The sequence below is a fragment of the Myotis nattereri genome (assembly GCF_964212035.1).
Source record: "Myotis nattereri genome assembly, chromosome: 1".
Classification (NCBI taxonomy): Eukaryota; Metazoa; Chordata; class Mammalia; order Chiroptera; family Vespertilionidae; genus Myotis; species Myotis nattereri.
The window spans coordinates 23,736,320-23,755,628 of record NC_138075.1 but is presented as its reverse complement, the minus strand read 5'-3'; the positions used below and the strand labels follow the sequence as shown (position 1 = coordinate 23,755,628).

Genomic DNA, 19,309 nt, shown 5'->3' with positions numbered 1-19,309 from the left:
CCCACACAGGCCATGTGGGCCATGTCCAGCTGGAAGCCCTCGAAGCAGTCACAGGTGTAGCCCTCCCGCACACGCACACAGCGGCCGTTCTCACAGCCGTTCAGGATGCCACACTCCTCTGCCTGAAGCCCTTCGAAGCCAGCCTGGTGTTCTGGTAGGAAGTCAGAGAAGGGAGCTGAGGCCTGGACCCAACCCTGGACCCTCACCCTCCACTACAAGGAGTGGCCCCTGTTGAGTTCCTGGGGTGAGGGTGGGGAGGGTCATAAAACTTTCACAGAAAGAGGCTAAAATAAAAGGCAATGCTCTTTAAAAATAAGAGTCATTTTGGGAGGGGTAGACCTTTAAATGAGGCCTCTAAGAAGGTTGGGATTCACTGCTTTCATAACGCCAGGGCTCCTGAGCAGTGGATATCATTACAGTTTTGGTTTTGTTGTGGTTGGTGGGAGGGTATTTTGTTAAACTGCTGGGAGGAAATTGGCAGCAAAAGTAGATTACCCCTACTCAACACAAAGCAGAACTAGCAGGTCTGCCGAACCTACTTCTCTCTAAGCAACTCCCACCCTGAAAAAGACGCCATCCCTAACCTCACTGCAGTCTGAATCAGTCAGGGAAGGTGGCTGTGCCTGTGGCAGGCACACTGACAGATGCCAGGCCTGACTTCCTCATTAGACTCCATCCGAGTCCTGAGTGCTGGGGTCATTGCCACCTACAAACCAAGTCACCACAGTGGGCCTTTAAAGTGATTGTAGCCTGGCCGGCATGGTTCAGTGGTTGAGCATCAACCTATGAATCAGGAGGTCACAGGTTTGGTTCCCTGTTAGGACACATGCCTGGTTTGGGGCTCGATTCCCAATAGGGGGTGTACAGGAGGCAGCCAATCAATTATTCTCTCTCATCACTGGTGTTTCTCTCTCTCACTGCCTCTCCCTTCCTCTCTGAAATCAATAAAATAAATACAAATAAAAAAGTGATTGTAAATCCCACCTGGCTGGTATGACTCAGTGGTTGAGCATTGAACTATGAACCAGGAGGTCACAGTTTGATTCCTGGTCAGGGCACAGGCCCAGGTTGCGGACTCGATCCCCAATAGGGGGCGTACAGAAGGCAGCTGATCAATGTCTCTCATCAAAGTTTCTATCTATTCCTCTCCCTTCTTCTCTCTCTCAAATGAATAAAAACATAAAAAAAATAAATGAAGTGATTGTAAATCCTGAGTTAACATTTCGGGTCACAAGTTTGAACTTGTAGAGCAGGCTGTTCTGTATACCTAAGGGTGAGGGAGTAAACTGGACAGTACGGTGTGTACCTGCTTTCTCTACCCGTTTTCTCCCACTCTCAACTTCCTCCCGCGGGGAGGCTTTTGAGGTTGGGACGGTGGTGTCCTGTGCCTCTGTGTCTCCTGTGCTAGTTTACCGGAGGGAGTCGTTCGGGTCCAACTTGGGCATGCAGAGTGGTCCCCTGAGCGACCCCTGAGAGGCCTTGGAGCCCCTTCCCCCTCCCTGTCCTCACCCTGCTGGCAGCGATTAGCAGGTGGAGGAGATGGAAGCGAAGCAACGCTGGTGCCCACCTCCTCCCCATTCTGCAGTAACACAGACCTGGGTGGCTGGCCAGGTAGCGGGGCTGGAGCTCTGAGGGCTGCAGGGGAGACTCCAGGCCTGGTACGTGGTCTCCTGGGTGGCCGGCTGTGTTGGGGAAGGGCGGCTCAGGGATGGCGTCCTCGGGGCCCAGGTAGTTGTAGAAGGGGGCCCCATCTGGGCCATAGAGGCTGTAGTGCAGGTCCTCAGACCCGGGGCCGTACTCGTAGCCTGGTCGGAAGTGGACCCCAGCCTCCCGCTCGGCTTCAATCCGGGCCACGTTGCACAGCTGAGCATAGACCTCTGTCAGGGAGGAGGAGAGGGGAAGCTGGGCCCGGCTCCTGGAGGTGACAGCCTGGCGTGCTGTCCCCTGGCTCACGACCCCGGGGAGAGGGACCAGCTCTCTGCGAGCGCCTGGCCGTGCCCCACCGCCTGCCCCACTTTATTCCCAAACAGCAGGGACTGAAGACAGGGCCACCATTCCTTTCTAACCCCCCTCCCAAGGCGAGGACACTCTCCACCCTGAGGCCCAGCCGGCTCTGCAAGGTCTCCCCTCCCTCCGTGCAGGCGCAGGCCGCCCTCTCACCAGAGCTCGTGGGGGGGCACAGGGCACACTGCTGGCTCCAGGCCTCGCCATCCTGGCAGCAGCATTCCGTGTAGGTGGTGCGGCGCCCGTGCAGGGGTTGGCTGCACACGTAATTGGTGACTTTTTTCCAGCAGATGTCCATGTGGATGTCATGGTCAGGCAGCTCCTCTGGTGGCACAGAAAGAGGCCCTTAAGCCCCAGTCTAGGCCCACTCCCCCTGCGGCCCCGCCATCCCAGGCCCACTGACCCATGCCACTGGTGCTGTTCACGCAGCGCTGCTGGCTGAGGTCCAGGGTGAGGGGGGGGCTGCAGAAGCAGTGGAAAGAGCCCGCCGTGTTCACGCATTCGCCGTTCTCGCAGGCCATGTCCTGGCACTCGTCATGATCTGTGGGGGCAGGAAGACGGAGGAACATGGGGGGCAGTGCCAGGACGGCTTGCCCACGGACCACTTTCAGGGAAAGGGATTTGCTTGTAACTGATAAGGGAGAGGTAGCACCCTGCTTCCCCCTCTCCTGCCCCCAGCCCAGCCTGGGAGACCCCTCCCCAGGGGTACTTTTCCAGCAGGTCCTCACATACAATCCCCGACGTCCCCACAGCTCCCCTCACCTCAGACCTGCCTGCTGCAGCCAGAGGGTGTCTGTCCCTGGAAGGGGAACTCCCAGCAAGACAGGGGCTGGCTGGCAGGGCTGGGTGAGCAATCAGCTGTTGCGGGGATCAGGGGGGAGTGTGTCCTCACCCTCACACTTCCTGCGGGTGGCATCATAGTGGTAGCCAGGATTGCACAGGCAGATGTAGCCGGGAACCGTGTTGAGGCACCGGCCGTTCTGGCAGAGACCAGGCCCGAACATCACACACTCATCAGCATCTGTGGAGGGCAGGGCTGAGGTAAGGGCGGGCGAGAAGCAGCACCTGAGATTCAGGGCTCCCAAGCCAGGTTCTGGGTTTGAATCCTGGCCCTACCACTTGCTAGCTGGGTAACTTCAGGCAACTTGCTTCAGTTCTTGCCTCACGTTCCTACCTAAAAATGTAAATATGACTAACCTCTTACAGTTGTTATGAGGATTAAAAGATTAATGCATGCAAGATGCTTAAAATAGTGCTTGGGTTTTTATCGTTTCTTTCCCCAGCTCTGCGACTAGGGTGCTCACACCTAAACTACCCATTTGAGTGTGGGTTCCCCAAAGTTGCTGGCTTTGTAAGTGGGGCTGCCGCTGGCCTCTGCACAGGGCACTCCCCGCTCTTTCCCTGTGCCCGTGACTGGGTTAGTCAACGCATCTTAGCTTGTTCCTAAAGGGTTCAGCCTCGGGGGAGCAGAAAAACCAAGGTGGGGTTGTATGAACACTCCAAGAGGAGCTCCGGCCAGAACTTCCAGCCCAAACTCTGCAGGTCACCAGCCCTAGGACAGGAGGGATGAAAGTGACCTGCATGCCATCAAGAGCTTCCCAGGACCTGCTGGAGGGCTCGCTGGGCCCGCCCAGGTGAGTGGAGGTTGGGGAGCAGGATGTGCAGGGAGGTTACCTGTGTACGTGGTCTGTCCAAACATCCAAGCTCCTTCCACAGGGATGTAGCCTTTACCACTGGGGCAGATCTCGCTGAATTCGACTGTAGGGAAGCATCTGAGTTCAGAGAGAGGAGGGCTCTGTCCCCTTCTCTCGGTGTCACCCTGCAGGACTTAGGACCATTGGGGCTGTACCTGAGTCCTCGGCTGGGCAGCGGTCACAGGCGTCTCCCCAGCTGGCACCCTGGGTGCAGCAGCACTCGGCCTGCGTGGTGTTCCGGCCCAGCAGGCGGGAGCAGGGCGGCTGGTCTTTGTGTCCAGAGTAGCATTCCATGCGGACGGGGCCTGAGAGGTGGTCCCCTGGCGGGGCCTCGGGGATGCTCTGACCTGTGTGTGATAGAGGCCCCTTGTTATTATCTGTTCATGGCCCTCTGGGACGCCCTAGCTTTACAAATCTAACATTTAAATACCACCTTACAGTGCACAAAATGCTCTTACCTATATTTCCTCGCTTGATGCTCTCCACAGCTCTGTGTGCTGAGCATCATTACCATCAGCACCTCTTACAGACAGGCAATCGAGATAGAAAAGCGAGGACATACCACACCCGCAGCTACACTACCCCTGCCCACACCGCCCCAGGCCGGGCCCAGGCTCCCTCTCAGGAGCTGGAGGATGGCTGTGCGTAATGGCTGTGCGGGGTCTGGAGCAGGCTCACCTGCGGCCCCCCGTGGGCGGGGGCGGCAGCGCCCCTCCTGAGCATCGTACTCCTCCAGGTCGCTGGCGCAGAGGCACAGGAAGGAGCCCTCCACGTTCTCACAGAGCGCCGCCCCGCACACGGCCAGCATGAGCTCACACTCGTTCACATCTGCCAGGCGTGAGGACAGGCTCGTGGGTGGAGAAGAGGCAGCCCACGCCCTCTGCCCCTGCCTCCAGCCGGGGGGTGGGGGTGGGGGGTGGGGGTGGGGGTGGGGGCAGAGCCCCTCAAGCAAAAGAGGCTGGGTCTTGGGGGAAGAGCAGGAATGGGTATGAGTTCGCAAGAAGGAGGAATAGATGAACCGAGGGCATGGGAAGAGGGAGAGAGGGGTGGCAGACAGGGTCACTAAATGGACAGAGAAGAAGGGTTCCTCCCTCTGCACGTTCTCTGACCGACATGCCTCTTGAGACCCCGAGGTCTCTGGAGAAGGGTGGCGCCTTCATGAATGTGCCTGCTCCCCCTGGCGGACTGTGGCCATGCGTCCCCTACCCGCCTGGCAGGGGTATAGCTGACATCTCCCTTCCTTGCCCACTCTATGAGGACCCATTATGGAGTCAGATGACCATGACCATGTCAGGAGGAGGGCCCAGGGCCTCTATGCAGGACAGCCAAGATCTGTGGAAATGGGACAAAGGGCCCGAGAGCCTCCCCTTCCCTGGCCCAGAGCCTAGCTAGCCCCCAGGCTTCTCACCCACGCAGTCCCAGCCAGTGGAGGAGGTCTCGAAGCCCTGGTCACAGAGGCAGCGGAAGGAGCCCTCCGTGTTGTCACAGAAGCCGTGGCTCCCGCACACCGTGTCGTTGGCACACTCGTCTATGTCTGCGGGACAGTGGAGACTAGAGTGGAGGGTGTGCTCTATGCACTCTATTTGTTGGGAATACTTACTTATTCGGTCTATTAGCACCAAGATCTGTGAAAAGTAACTTCTAAACACAGGACAAGAAAACTAACATTCCTCTTCAGTGTTTGTGCAAGCCCTGCTATACGGAAAATATAGGAACTTTCAAACAGCTGCAGAAATAATGTCCTCAGGGGAAAATGAGAGCTAGGTGCTTCAGCCCTCCCGCCTCGGATCCCCCTCCCTACTCACCTATGCAGTCTCCAGAGGGGGCCAGGTGGAAGCCAGGCTGGCAGCCCAGGACACAGCGGTAGGAGCCAGGGTTATTCTCACACCGCCAGGCCCCACACACCGGGTCTCCGTGGTCCTCACATTCGTCAATATCTGTCCCCAGAGCCATGAGAGGAGACAGGAGTGGCCAGGTGACTGCTCTGGCCCCACCTTTCCAGCATCCCCAGGCCATGCCCCACAACCTCTGGGGTCCCTGATCTCTTCCAAATTACTGTGATCAGGTCATCCCCCCCCCCCCACACACACACACATCAAATTCAGGGTCATTTTCCCTGACCCAGCAGGGATGGACATCTAAAAGAGTTCTGCACTATTTAGAAAAGCACCGAGCTCTTAGCCTCCTTTCCCCCACCCGTCTGCCTATAGTGGAGCACTTTATACTTCTCTGTGTATAAAACCTTCACCAAAGTGTATTACAGCGAGTTATCTTCGTATCTGTCTCCCTTGCTCAATTTCAAGATTGCCAGTAACTGTCTATTTGTCCTAGCAGAAGACATTGAACCTAGCAGGTGTTTAATAAATGTCTATTGAATCAGTTTGGCTTTAAAAACTGGATTGTGTGCTCTGCTCGCACAAGGGTGATGACTGTCTTCATTCTGTCATCTGCGCACAGTCCCCGAGTCAGCAGAGGCTCAATAAATGCATCATCCCTCCGGTGAGGCATGTGTGGAAAGTGCCTGCTTCCAGGAAGCTGCAGTTCCTGGTCCCAGGGAGGTGAGGACCGGCAGGAAGGGGAAGGGTGCGCAGACATGGGGGCAGAGCCTGCCCATTCCCTCCTGAAACCCTTACCCACACACTCCCCGCTCTCCGGGGAGGGCTGGAAGCCAGTCTCACACAGACAGTCGAAGGAGCCCTCGGTGTTGACACAGTGCCCTCCCAGACACCGGTCTGTGACTGCACACTCGTCCACATCTATAACAGGGACATCCGTCAGCCAACCCAGCCACAGCTCCCTAGACGCTGGGCCCCACGTAGCCCATAAGAGGGCCAGGGAGTGGCTCAGGGTAGGAAAGGGCTCAGGGTTTGAGGAAGAGTTCAGAGCTGGAAGCCAGAGGCCAGGCTGGGGGGAGGAGCCCTGGAACTGGGGCTCTGTCAAGGGGAGAAGGGTGACACTCAAAGAGTACAGAGGGTGCATTATGGTCACCCTCCCATCATCCCTTCCCTGGGTGGGACCAGGAGCATTTTATTTCCATACTCTAGCCTGTAGCGCCCCCTGCTGCTGACAAGTGGACAAGGACAAGTTGGCTTCTCACCCTGGCAGCGGGTGCCTCCCTCTGCGCTAACAAAGCCGGGGGCACAGAGACAGAAGAAGGACCCGTGGCTGTTGAGGCACTCGCCGTGGGGTGCGCAGTACTCCTCTCCCACGCACTCGTCCACATCTGCAGGGAAAAGATAGGCAGTGGTATCCCCTGGGACTTCCCACCTCCCCACACACTCACTGCCCCCGGTCCCCGTGGGGAGACCTGAGCCGCTCACCCTCACACACAGTGCCATTGGCCAGCTGGAAGCCCGGGGGGCAGAGGCACTGGTAGGAGCCAGCCGTGTTCTTGCACTCGCCTCCCCGGCAGTTGCTCTGGAGGTCTTCACACTCATCCATGTCTGCAGGGTCACAGGGGAGGAAGGAAGCCCATGGCAGTGCCTCCCAAGGACAGACACCAATGGGGAGGGTTCCAGGGGGCCTGCCACCTGCCCGAGGAGCCTGGCCTCATGGAGGCATCACCCGCTGACAAAGCAGCCCAGCTTGGAGAGCCTTTGGGCAGAGGATGACTGACGCTCCCTCCACTTCTGCCCCAGCCCGGCAGGCTCCGCTGCCTCAGGCTGGGCTTCTCCAGCTGCCCATACAGTGCCCACCTTGGGGACACTTGGCCCCTCTCAGCAACCCTGGCCTAGGAGGGCCACACCCCAAGGCCCTTATGGCTCAGATTTTACTGAGAAGCAACAGGAACACAAATGAGAACTAAACCAAGGAAACAGATACACGCAGCCTGAGAAGATAACAGAAACTAGATTCTTCAAGTTGGCCTACAGACCCCCCGGTACAGGCCAGTGTTTTTCAAAATAGAGTTCCAGTGCCCGTCCTTAAGAGGAACCCTTGGGGAGCTCGTTAGAACACAGATCCCACCCCCCACCCCATATCAGAGGTTAATTTGGTAGGTCTAGGGCAAGGCCTGGGGAGCTGCCCCACCCCCAACCCAGCGATGCGGATGTGTGCTGAAGCATGTGACCCAGGGCTCACCAGCTCCCGGCCCCAGATCTGCAGGTGTCGACATCTGAGGTGGATAGAGGGGCCCCTAGTCTGGGAACAGCCCCTGCTGTGTCCCAGCCACTCCTTTCTCTAAGGGTGATGGCTTGGTCTCCCTCCTCTGCCACAGGGGCTCTTACCTTCACAGGAGTGGCCCCGGGGGCTGGGCCGGAAGCCCTGGTCACAGTCCCTGCAGGAGAAGGAGCCGGCAGTGTTGGTGCAGACTCCTGAGGGGCAGACTCCCGGGAAGGCGCACTCGTCTAGGTCTGGGGCAGACAGCAGCTGTCACCTGGGGGCTGGGGAGGGCTCCCTCCAACTGGTCAGGCAGGAACCTCCCAGGCCTCTGGCCACCCTCTCTGAGCATGTAGGACTCTCTCCAGGCCCCTGGGGAAGGGCAGCCCTGGCTGTGGACTTCTAGGGCAATCTCAGCACCCCTTCCCCAGAATGCTCCTGGGCAACTCTACCATAAGCTTCCCTCTGGTCTCGGACTCCCCTTTCCTCCTGTCCTCACCAATAAACTTGAGGATTATGACAGTAGAAGCTCTCCTCGGGGCCAAGTCCATATACAGGGTCTTCTAGCCTAACCTGAAGACCCTCAGCATTAGCCCAAAGCTAGGGGACAAATGGAGTGTTTGGTGGGAGGTAGGAGGCACTATATTACATTCTCGGTCTCTCTCTGCCACCCCCTCCCCAGGGTTACCTTCACAGGCAGTGCCTTCTTCATTCACCCAGTACCCACTCTCGCAGGCTGAGCAGGCGAAGGAGCCCTCCGTGTTGAGGCAGAGGCCTGTGGGGCACGAGGTCCGGCTGGCACACTCGTTGACATCTGAAACAGGCCATAGTGCTGGGTGGGACTCTGCAGGACAGACGTGCCAGGACACAGACTGACAGGTGGGTGGGGACAGGGGAAAGGCCGGGACTTGCCGCGATGTGTTGGGTAGCATGGTTGGGTGCGGGACCAGGGTGGACTGGGAGTGTGTGTACAGAGGGAAGGAGCTGCGGGCTGGTGAGCTGTGGAGGGAGCCTGCTTCAGCATCTTTGTACCTTGGCAGCTCTTCTTATCTGAGGTGACCTCGTAGCCCTGCTCACAAGAGCATCTGAAGGAGCCGTCCAGGTTGTAGCACCTTCCATGGGCACAGACCCCGGGGGTCAGACACTCGTTCACATCTGTGGGGAGAAGTCCAGGGTAGCGAGCTGGCCTCCTCTCCTCCAGGCAGTCCCTAGTCAGGCTTAGAGGATCTCCATTATGAGGCCAAGGAACCACCATGCAGAGGACCCAGAGGCCACCTTGCGAAGGCCACGAGGTCATTCCTGCTCCTGGCCCCACTCACCCAGGCAGGGCAGGATGCCCTTCACACAGAGCTCACTTCATCTCTAACTAGTAACACGGAGAACCCTGCATGTGTCCCAGAAAAGGGGGCAGGTCCCTCAGCCCTGGTTTGCCCCCCCCCCCCAGGACACCCGGAGTGAAGTGTCCAGGACCCGGGACTCACCTGCCAGTGGTCCTGACCCTCTCTGGCTTCCTACCTGCCAACATTCTATGAGCTCATGTTCCCAGCCTCTCAACCAGCTCCTCTAGGTGAGTGGGCCATGCAGAGAAAGGCCAAGCTCTGCCTGGGTGGCTGAAGGGCAGTGTCAAGGGCCTGGGAAATGTCTGCCCTCTCCAGAGCCTCAAAGCATCTATTCACAGCCCAGTCCCTCCTGGCATTTTGCACCCCGGCCCTCCTTCCTGCAGGGGTGGAAGGAAAAGAGCATTCCTCCTACAGCTGACACGCAGCCCCCTCTGCAGGGAGAAGAGGACCCACTGTCCAGTTGGGTGGTGCTGTCTAGATACTGCTGTTGGGATGCAGGGGAGCCGAAGACCCCTCCTCCCAGGAAACCACAGCAGGGCCTGGCTGCCAGCTCACACCACCAGAGTCAGCCTCTGCCTAAGATGCTTGGCACTTCGCTCTACCCAGGATCCAGCCTCAGAGGCTTCTGGGACCTTGGACTGTAGCTCCTGGACGGATATGACCAAGGAGCCAAAGTGGCCCCCGCCCTAGCTGATTCAGAGAGCGGAGCATCAGTAACTGAAGCACACCCATCTCATGCCCAACGTCATCTGGGAACCCAGCCAGCTGACGAAGGACAATAGCCTCCAAACCGTGTCCCTCTGCCCACCTCGTTCTCTCCCTGTGTGTGGGCTCAACCAGAGGTCCCAGGCCAAACAGTCCTCTTAGTACCTTGGCAAGCAGCCCTCACCTACACAGCTCCCGCTCAGGCCTCTGTAGCCCTCCTCGCAGGCCAGGCAACTGTAGGAGCCGGGGGAGTTGACGCATCTCCCATCAGGGCAGGTGCCAGGGTGACGGCATTCGTCAATATCTGCAAAATAGCAGCCCCTCCCTTGGTCATCCCTGGGAACCACAGCACATGGGGAGGTCTGGGAGGAAGCAAATCCTGACCCTGCCCTTGGATGGGAGGAAAGAATGTCAGTTTCTGTACAGATGGAAAGTAGGAAAAAGTGTTGTCCTGTGTTCCCAGATCCGCTTTCCACCCACTGTCCTGGACAAAGAGAGAGGTGGAAGAGCTTTAGGAAGGGAGATCCCCTGGGTGGGTGCAGAGGCTGTGGTTGCCACTAGCTGTGGGAAGGTGAGTCCATATCCAGGGCCTCAGGTGATCTGATCGAGTTAGGAAGGTTCTAGCACAGGGAGAGACCTCTGGGTTGGGGCTGCTTAGTGAGCTGGGCTGTTGGAAACAGCCTTTTTAAAAAAAAGTTTAAATTCTTTATTGTTGAAAGTATTACATATGTCTCCTTCTCCCCTCCCCCCCATTGACCTCTCCTTGGCTGCTCCCACCCCCCAGCACATGCCCTCACCCTGCTACTGTCCGTGTCCATTGGTTATGCTTATATGCATGCATACAAGTCCTTTGGGTGATCTCTTACCCCTCACTACCTCCCCTGTCTTCCCTCTGAGGTTTGACGATCTGTTCGATATTTCTATGTCTCTGGATCTATTTTTGTTCATCAGTTTATGTTGTTCGCGATAGTACACAAATGAGTGAGATCATGTGATATTTATCTTTCCCCAGCTGGCTTATTTTGCTTAGCATAATGCTCTCCAGGTCCACCCATGTTGTTGCGAATGGCAGTTCTTTCTTTTTTATAGCAGCGTAGTATTCCATTGTGTAGATGTACCACAGTTTTTTAATCTACTCATCTGCTGATGGGCACTTAGGCTGAGAACAGCCTTCTTATTTCCCTTGATGAACTCCTGTGTTTTTTTGTTTGTTTGTTTGTTTGTTTTGTTTTTTATAAGTGGTGACAATTACTGGGATTGTATGTGCTTGGCACAGCAAGCCCCAGAATAGATCACCAGCTAGGTGATGAAGGCAAAATGGGCTTCCTGTACCAGAAAATGAGGACTGAAGAGGACCCCTAGTCTTCGATGTGACCAAGACCAGCCCTGAGGCTGATGCAGAGCTAAGGGTGGATATTGGCAAGATTTCTATGCTGGAGAGAAGACTTCTTCCAGCCAAGGACCATGTAGAGCTCCCAGCACCCATGCTGAGCCAGAAAGGATGAGTATGAGCACCAACCAGACAAGCAGGAGAAGAGGGAACCCAGGAGGGAGAGGAGCAGCAGGCAGTGGTTACCACTAGCTGTGGGAGGGAGAGTGACAACAAGGAGGACAACTCCCCTCTGGAGTCCATATCCAAGACCCCAGGGGATCTGGCTGAGCTAGGAAGGTCCTAGCACAGGGAGAGAACTCTGGGTTGGGGCTGCAGGAAAACACTATACTCCTCCAGCCCAGTGTCAAGGCTCCCGGTCCTGACACACAGGTTGACTGAGCTCCAGAGGAAACATGGAGGTTTACTCTCCCTAAGTGGGTCACTGTCATTGTCTTGGAGGAAGTCTACCTGCTTATGCAGATTCAGAGGCCCTACTGCTCAGGAGGAAGACCTCCGCAGCCCCATGGAGGAAATGCAGAAGGGAGGGCCAAGGGTCAGACACGGGCTTTCTGCCAAGGGACTAAAGGCAGATGCCATTATAGAACAGGACCTGGGTACTGCAGTGGAGGGTGAAAACGAGTGTCTCCTGAGGTTGTGTGGCCTGTAGGAGACCGGACACATCAAAGCCCTCTGTCTTCAGGGCCCTCTCAAGACCAAAATTTCATCCTGAGGGTCCCGAAGAAGGGGAAGGCATTCCATTCACAGGGCAGGTGGTTAGTCAGGTGGGCATCTGCAGGGAGATACTGAGAACCCCTACGTAATCTTGGGGACACTGAGACAAGGCTCACCTCTGGAAAGAGGGCAGCCAAGAGCTCTAGTTGGGTGTGGTGACACCAAGCTAAACTATTCTAAGGGTTTCTAAAAAACAGAGATGGAGAGAATGAGGCAGAGAAGGAGGGAATGAAGGATCTAAGACCACCACTTTGGCCACCCAGGCGACAGCAGCCAGTACCATAGCCTGCTGGCCTTGGCCGAGGTACTGGAAGGAGGCTGGGCCAAGCCACTGGGAATGGTCCCTGCTTCAGGAAGACGAGACTTCAGGGATGAAGAGAAGGAGAACAAGGGGAGGCAAGGATCCTCCTCTAAGGCCACACTGAGAAAAAAATGAAGTCTTCAGATCTCGCCTACAGGTTTCAGGCAGTGTAGGAAGGAGATTAGATTTGCCAGCGGCAAAACCCCCTGAGGTCTGTCCTGTCCCAAATTATTTGGGCACATCTGCGGAGGCGGTGCACGAAGTGTGTGATTTATGGACCAAGGCATTTAATTGTGTGCAACGCTGCAGAGCGCTCTTTCTGTTCTATAATGACATCTCCTGGCCACATTCAAGACACTGGCTATTCCTTTAGCTTGGTTCTAGAGCTGGGAAACCAGCTGACTCATGATGGACGTGTGGCATTGGTATACAGTTTGCTGTCTTCTGGGAGCATTTGAGATCTTGCTCCCAGCATATGTCATCAGTTTGGCTCAAATGAACTCATAAACATTTTTTTAGAAGTTTGCCGTGCTCTAAGTCGCTAAGATTGGAGTTGTTGGTTAGTGCAACATAACCTAGTGTATCCTGAAAGGCCACGGCTGCCTTCCTTCCTCAGAGCCCCAGCCAGCGATGATCGCACCTGAGAGGTCTGTCGGCAAGTGGGAGAGGGAGGGCAGAAGAGCAAAGCAGCCCTTAGTCTCCACTTGAGCCAGGGAAGGCCTCTTCTAAATGCGAGCCATTAGCTGACCAATCAAAAGGAGCCAGATATGCCCTAACTGGTTTGGCTCAGTGGATAGAGCATTGGCCTGTGGACTCAAGGGTCCCAGGTTCGATTCCGGTCAAGGGCATGTACTTTGGTTGTGGGCACATACCCAGTAGGGAGTGTGAAGGAGGCAGCTGATCAATGTTTCTCTGTCATCGATGTTTCTAGCTCTCTATCCCTCTCCCTCCCTCCCTGTAAAAAATCAATAAAATATATATATATTTTTTAAAAAAGGAGCCAGATAAAGATTCTGCATGAAGTGGTGGCCACATCTAACCAGTCCCTGTTAAAGGCACTGCCTCTATTGTCACCAGGTTTACTGAGGCTGTTCCATTAACCTTTTGGTGCCTGGAGTGGAGCCTGATTTTCTGCCTAGGCTAGGGTTTGAATTTTTGTTTTTAATAAATTTTTTATTGATTTCAGAGAGGAAGGGAGAGGGAGAGAGAGAGCTATAAACATCAATGATGAGAGAGAATCATTGATCGGCTGCCTCCTGCATGCCCCCTACTGGGGATTGAGCCCACAAACCAGGCTCAATGTGCCCTGACCAGGAATCAAACAGTGATCTTCTGGTTCATAGATCAACTGTCAACCACTGAGCCACATCAGCCAGGGCTAGGGTTTGAATTTTAATCTAAGATTACGGTATGTTTTGGTAGTTTTCACCCTGGTCATGAGGGTGGGAGCTATCATTCTTACTTATTGTTATATCCCTAGCCCATGGCTGGGACATAGCTGGCACTCCCCAAATGTTTGTGGATCAAACAATGAGACCATGTGACTAAAACTTCACACCCTCTTGGTATGAGCCTGCTGAAGAGACCCCAGAAGACCCATGGAAACAGTCACTCCAGGGACCAGCTTGCCAACCTGCTGTCCACACTGGGAGAATTCCAGAGATTCTCCACCAGCACCCCAGCCTTTGCACCAGGAAATGGAAGGGCGCCCACCCCTGCTCCTTGAGAGAAAGCAGGGTGGGAGGTGCTTAATCAGGGACTAGAGGCTCAGGTGACCTTGGATGTGGGTGGGGGAGAGCAAAGCCCTGGCAGTCTGCAGGGGAATGGAACCCCTTTCCGTGGGAACCCAGAGTCTTGGTACAGAAGACGTGCCATTGAGACTTTGGATGGGCTACTGTCCAGACCACTCAGGCCTTCCAGCAGAGACTTTGAGTTTAGGTAGAGAGAGTGGTTTCTTGGAAAAAGAAGAAAGAAAGAGAGGAAATTGACTGGGCTCCCGAGGTGCAGGGCTGGGTCTGTGGTTACTGATGGAAACCTGGAGACGTGTGCAGGCTGCATCAGTCTTTCTTTCAACAGCTTCAGTGTCTGCCCTGGGCTGGAGCTCAGCCGGGCCTCCCAGCTGAGGTGTGTGTTGGAACCTTTCCTCTGGAAGGGGAGGGGACACCCCAGAGGTGTGATCTGGGACATGGGGCTGGGGGGGGGGGGGAGGGGGGGGGCGGGGCTAGATGTGAAAAGGAATGGGGCTCTCAGACGGTAACACTTCTCCGTGTTCACCAAAGGTCTGCATGTGCACCTTGTATGGCTTATTCCGTCCTCACTAGAGCCTCTGAGAGGCCATGATGGTTTCAGTTTTCAGACATTGAGACAAGAGCCAAACCCAAGTCCGCCTCCACCAGACCCTGTGCCCCTATCATGGACTGGCTAACATATATCTGATCTTTTTAATGTCCAGGTGTTTGCTTGGTTCATTTCCTTTAGTGTTGCTTTTCTTTTTAATAAAGTCTGAGGTCAAATTCATATGTGAGGCTTACGTGAGGCCATCTGACAGATACCTAGCATACTAGCTGGCACATGGTGGGCACCCATCAAATGCAGCTCCCTTCACTCTCCATTCTCCGGGAGGTGCCAGGCTGCCTGTCTCCATCGTGCGAATGACAACAAGGGGCGCTGGCTTTGATCGTGCAGCCTTGAGTTTTAAAGGGGGAGCACCAAGAGGAAGGCATTGAGAGTGGACGGTAACATACCGGGGGGCAGGGGTGTAGTGTTCAGTTTTCTGTCCTACACCCCCAGCCACCTTTGCTAGGGCCTTCTAGGACTCTGGACTTCGCTTCTGTAGTCGTGCATTGGGAAGCGGGGCTCGCCCTTCACCAGGCACACCACTTACCCCTCACCTCCATGACGCTCTGAATCCAGGCAAGTCCTGGCCAGGAAAAGCCTGGAGGCTGGGAGGAGGCTGGGCCTAACCTCAGATCTGGTGCAAGATTTCTCTCCAGAGAGAACCTTGAATTACCCTCATGTGTTCCTTTCTCAGCCAGTCTTACAGACACATAACCCAAGCCTCTTACAGGCATTTGATACCCAAGCCTGGCAGGGAGGTGGTAGTGGCAGAGCTGCCAAGAGGTGGCATAATAGTGGCAGGTTCAAGCCAGTTGGCAATGTCACAGGCACCTTTTGGCCTGAAAAACGGAGTAAGGATAGGGGCTCATTCATTCTTTCAACTAAAATTCGTTGGGGTGTCCAACACACAGACAATTATCATGGGTCGTTGAGGATGTGGCCCAGTTCCAAGGAGCTCACAGCCTACATGCTGTAGCAAGAAGGCCAAGGTTGAGGCCCCAGGTGCCTCCCCGATAGATGGATTCCTTCTCTCTGCACAAGGAGAGTACCATGACTCACGGTGAGGGGCACAGGCGTACATGGGGATGTTCCGGGGTCCCATGTACATAAACTTGCTTCAGGGGGCAGGCAGGATGCCAAAATACTGCTGAGGGGATGCAAGAGCTCAAAAGTTCCCAGACAGGCCTCTGTCCATAGGAGTGGGCTTGGCATCAAGGGGCCCCATCCCACCAGGGACAAGCAGAAAGGGGAGTTGGGGCAATCAGTGCAGGGGAGGGACAGGAGATGGTGGGGTGGCACCCACTTCCTTACCTTGGCAGTGTCCCTTCCTCACCATGATGTAGCCCTGACCACACTCGCAGTGGTAGGAGCCCTCCGTGTTGGTGCACCGCCCACCAGGGCATGCCTCTGGCCGCTCACACTCGTCTATGTCTGCAAACACACGGACAAGGCCTGAGTTGAAGCCAGCCCTGCAGGGGGTCCTGGGACATTCCCTTCAGAGGCCAAGGACAAGGACACCCATGCTGAGGCCCAGGAGGGGAAGGCATCCTTGCTGTGCCATGATTGGCAGGGGGCTTCTACGCCAGGTCTGAGACTGACCTAGCGCAGGCCCCTGCAAACTCTCGAGTTCCTTTCTCCGAGGGAGGCTACTTCTGGGGCCCATAGGGACCCTATAGCTGTCTTCTCACCACAATGCAAGGGCTGGCCTTGAGGTCAGGTGGCCACAGGGCGTGATCGGAGGAAGCCAACAGTCCCCCTCCTGACCCCAATACATCCCCTGTATTGACTGGTCCTAGAATTCTTACAGCCTCCTTAAAGGTTAGGGATTAAGCAGCAAGTGAGAGGCAGCATGTTGGGCAGCTGAGGAGCTATCGGTGAGGTTTATTCCATTGTCCCAAAGCAGACTAGTGCCCAGGATGGCTCAGAAGCCCAGTCCTGGTCATGCCACGCCCTTGCTTAACCTCTCTCAAGGTTCTCCACTGCTCAGCCTGGCTTCAGTTTTGCTATCTTCACCAAACCTCACTTATTTTAAGTATTTAATAGTCAAATCACTTATATTAATCAATTATATTTATATTGTTCAAATTCTAGAAATTGCAGATTAATGAAATAATTCATAAAGTAAATAACTTCAATAATGACATATTGTTTTCTGAGACTGGTAACATTGGGAAGTGTTCTCCTGGGTAAGGCCTCGTTACGTGTCAGCCAGGCCCCACTGGGAGACAGCTGACCCTGAGCTCCTTCCCTCCTCTCCCAGCTGTCAGGTCTGGCAGAGACATCCCGGACACCCAGGCTGGCACTCAGCAGAACCCCTTATCTGGGCCAGTCCTGGTGACACCATTCCCTGCCGCAGCCAGCACCCAGGGCTGGGCCTGCTGAGAGCAGTGCCTCTGGCCCACAACACCTGTGAAGCCTAGAGACGCCCCTGCCCCAGCCTCTCCCCTCGCCAGCTCCAGTTGTTGGGAGCACTGCTGCCTGGGTCACGTCCCTGAAAGCCAGCTGAGCGAATCGCCACCCTCGCCTTCAGAGCCTGTGGGACAGCGTCCAAGCACTTCAGCCTGGCACTCATGACACTTCACCACTGGCCTCCGCCCCTGCCACTTCCTCCCCATGCCCCGCACCCCCGTCTCACTGGATTTGGCATTATTCCCAGAGCATGCCAGGCCTGTCCACTACCCTGCTCCCTGCAGAAACGGTTCCCTTTCCCTGGAATGGCCTCCACTCCCCGCAGTCCTTCACTTGGTGTGTAAGGGAGGGTGTTGTTGGAAGCAAAGCTCTGCCACAACTAGATGTGAGGTCCCTGGGTGTTTCAATCCACCTCTCTGAGCCTCAGTTTGCTAAACTATAAAATGGGTATAAGGATTTCTCTTGCACGGGGTTGGGATAATGAGCTTCATAAAGCGCTTAGGACAGTGCCAGCATGTAGCGAGTGCTCATGCGATGGTTCTGCCCCAGCTCAAACACGCCCAGAGGGAAACCTTCCCATTCTTCCACACAGAACCAGTTGTTTCCTCACGCCCTGGGGCCACCGTTCACGTCTTACTCTTCCCACTGTCCCCAGAGCTTACACGGCTCCTGGCACATAGGTGCTCTGAGCTTGAGTGCTGAATGAATGCTGCAAACAAGGCTCCCCGCCTCTGATTAAAGAAGTGGTGTGTCCTCTGCTCCCTTTCCCTCCACAGTCTGCGAGGGGACCAGGTCCTGGAGGGTTAGAGCCCAAGGGGGCCCTGGCAATGGGAGGACACACAGCTTTCTGGAGGGGCCCTCGAGGGACTGCTGGGCTGCCCGGGCCAGAACCACAATGTGGGCCCCCAGAAGGCAGTGCCATTCCCCAGGAGAAGAACCCAAATGGGTTAAGAATCTCAAGTCCCGGCTTGGAAAGCGCTGCCTCATGCTCCCTGTGGTCTCTTCTGTGAAGACGTATGTATCCCAGTGTGATTGCTGCATGTTAAAGGGCCTGTGTTGGAGGCACCGTTACCCCTGCAGGGCTTCCTTGGGGAGCTCAAAGCCTTGCAGGCACCAGCTGCAGAGGGCCCACGCGCCTCTCCCAGAGGCACGGTCTCACTCCCGTCTGCCGGGGTCTCACTCGGCATCCTCATGGGTCGCCCTCCTTACCACAAGGCAAGCAGCTCCTTGTCGCTCAGAATGTGGGGGCCTGGCTGTCAGTCCTCCTCTCCCTGGACCCCCACACTCGGGGCTTTAGCCACAGCTCCCTGAGCCTTGGGGCATGCTGCTGCTTTTCAGATTCTGACCTCTCAAGTCCGGTGTCAAGGGAGTGGCTTTCTCCCAGGTCCCGCTCAGAGCCCTGGTCTTGGTTCCCTGAGCCCCGCACTCCCACACCGCAGAGCTGAGTGCTGACGAGGCCTGGATCCTCTCCCACTTCAGCTCTCTGAGGGGTCCTGTGCCCATCCCAAGGGCAAGGGCTTACCTTGGCATTCCCGCATGGTCCCTGAGGTGGCCGGTCTGTAGCCAGGGTAGCAGAGGCAGGAGTAGGAGCCCACATGGTTGACACAGCGCCCTTTCCCCATGCAGGGGTCCCTCAGACACTCATTGTCATCTGAGCAAAGGGAGGAAGGGAGGGAGATCAGGGGAGCCTTTCTTGCTTTTATTTTATTGTCTAAAGTTTTACATATGTCTCCTTTTTCCCCAATTGACCCCCTCAACCATTCTTCGCCCCCCCCCCCCGCAAGCCCCCATCGCCCCAGTGCCTGTGTCCATTGGTTAGGCTAATATGCATGCATACAAGTCCTTTGGTTGCTCTCTAACCTACCCCCCCCCCCCCCACCTCCCCTACCATTTGTGTCTGGATCTATTTTTGTTCATCAAATTATGTTGATCATTATATCCCACATATGAGTGAGATCATGTGATAGTTATCTTTCTCCATCTGGCTTATTTTGCTTAGCATAATGCTCTCCAGTTCCATTCATGCTGTTGCAAATGGCAAAATTTCCTTCTTTTTTATAGCATCATAGTATTCCACTGTGTAGATGTACCACAGTTTTTAAATCCACTCATCTGCTGATGGGCACTTGGGTTGTTTCCAAATCTTAGCTATGGTAAATTGTGCTGCTGTGAACATAGGGGTGCATATGTCCTTTCTGATTGGTGTTTCTAGGGGAGCCTTTCTTTGGGCATGTGCCAGCAACCTGCCCATGCAAAGGGCTGGACAGGGGATGGTGCTGTGGGGCAAGGAGAGGGTGAGGGAGCAGAGGAGGCTGGA

At 55.6% G+C, this 19,309-nt stretch overlaps 1 protein-coding gene across 1 annotated transcript in view; it reads right to left on the bottom strand.

Moving 5' to 3' along the window:
• The window catches only part of LTBP2 (latent transforming growth factor beta binding protein 2), a gene marked incomplete at its 5' end in the record, with an annotated part of 99,849 nt that overhangs the window by 5,827 nt on the left and 74,713 nt on the right, over positions 1-19,309 (bottom strand). Inside the window, 19 exons of the mRNA XM_081095133.1 lie at positions 2-151; positions 1,596-1,877; positions 2,161-2,328; positions 2,408-2,545; positions 2,897-3,025; positions 3,679-3,762; positions 3,854-4,045; positions 4,377-4,526; positions 5,107-5,232; positions 5,504-5,635; positions 6,332-6,454; positions 6,796-6,921; positions 7,019-7,141; positions 7,925-8,050; positions 8,485-8,610; positions 8,829-8,951; positions 10,026-10,145; positions 15,895-16,014; positions 18,515-18,643. Of these exons, the coding sequence (XP_080951259.1) occupies positions 2-151; positions 1,596-1,877; positions 2,161-2,328; positions 2,408-2,545; positions 2,897-3,025; positions 3,679-3,762; positions 3,854-4,045; positions 4,377-4,526; positions 5,107-5,232; positions 5,504-5,635; positions 6,332-6,454; positions 6,796-6,921; positions 7,019-7,141; positions 7,925-8,050; positions 8,485-8,610; positions 8,829-8,951; positions 10,026-10,145; positions 15,895-16,014; positions 18,515-18,643 (2,667 nt within the window). The remainder of the gene's footprint in view (position 1; positions 152-1,595; positions 1,878-2,160; positions 2,329-2,407; positions 2,546-2,896; positions 3,026-3,678; positions 3,763-3,853; positions 4,046-4,376; positions 4,527-5,106; positions 5,233-5,503; positions 5,636-6,331; positions 6,455-6,795; positions 6,922-7,018; positions 7,142-7,924; positions 8,051-8,484; positions 8,611-8,828; positions 8,952-10,025; positions 10,146-15,894; positions 16,015-18,514; positions 18,644-19,309) is intronic.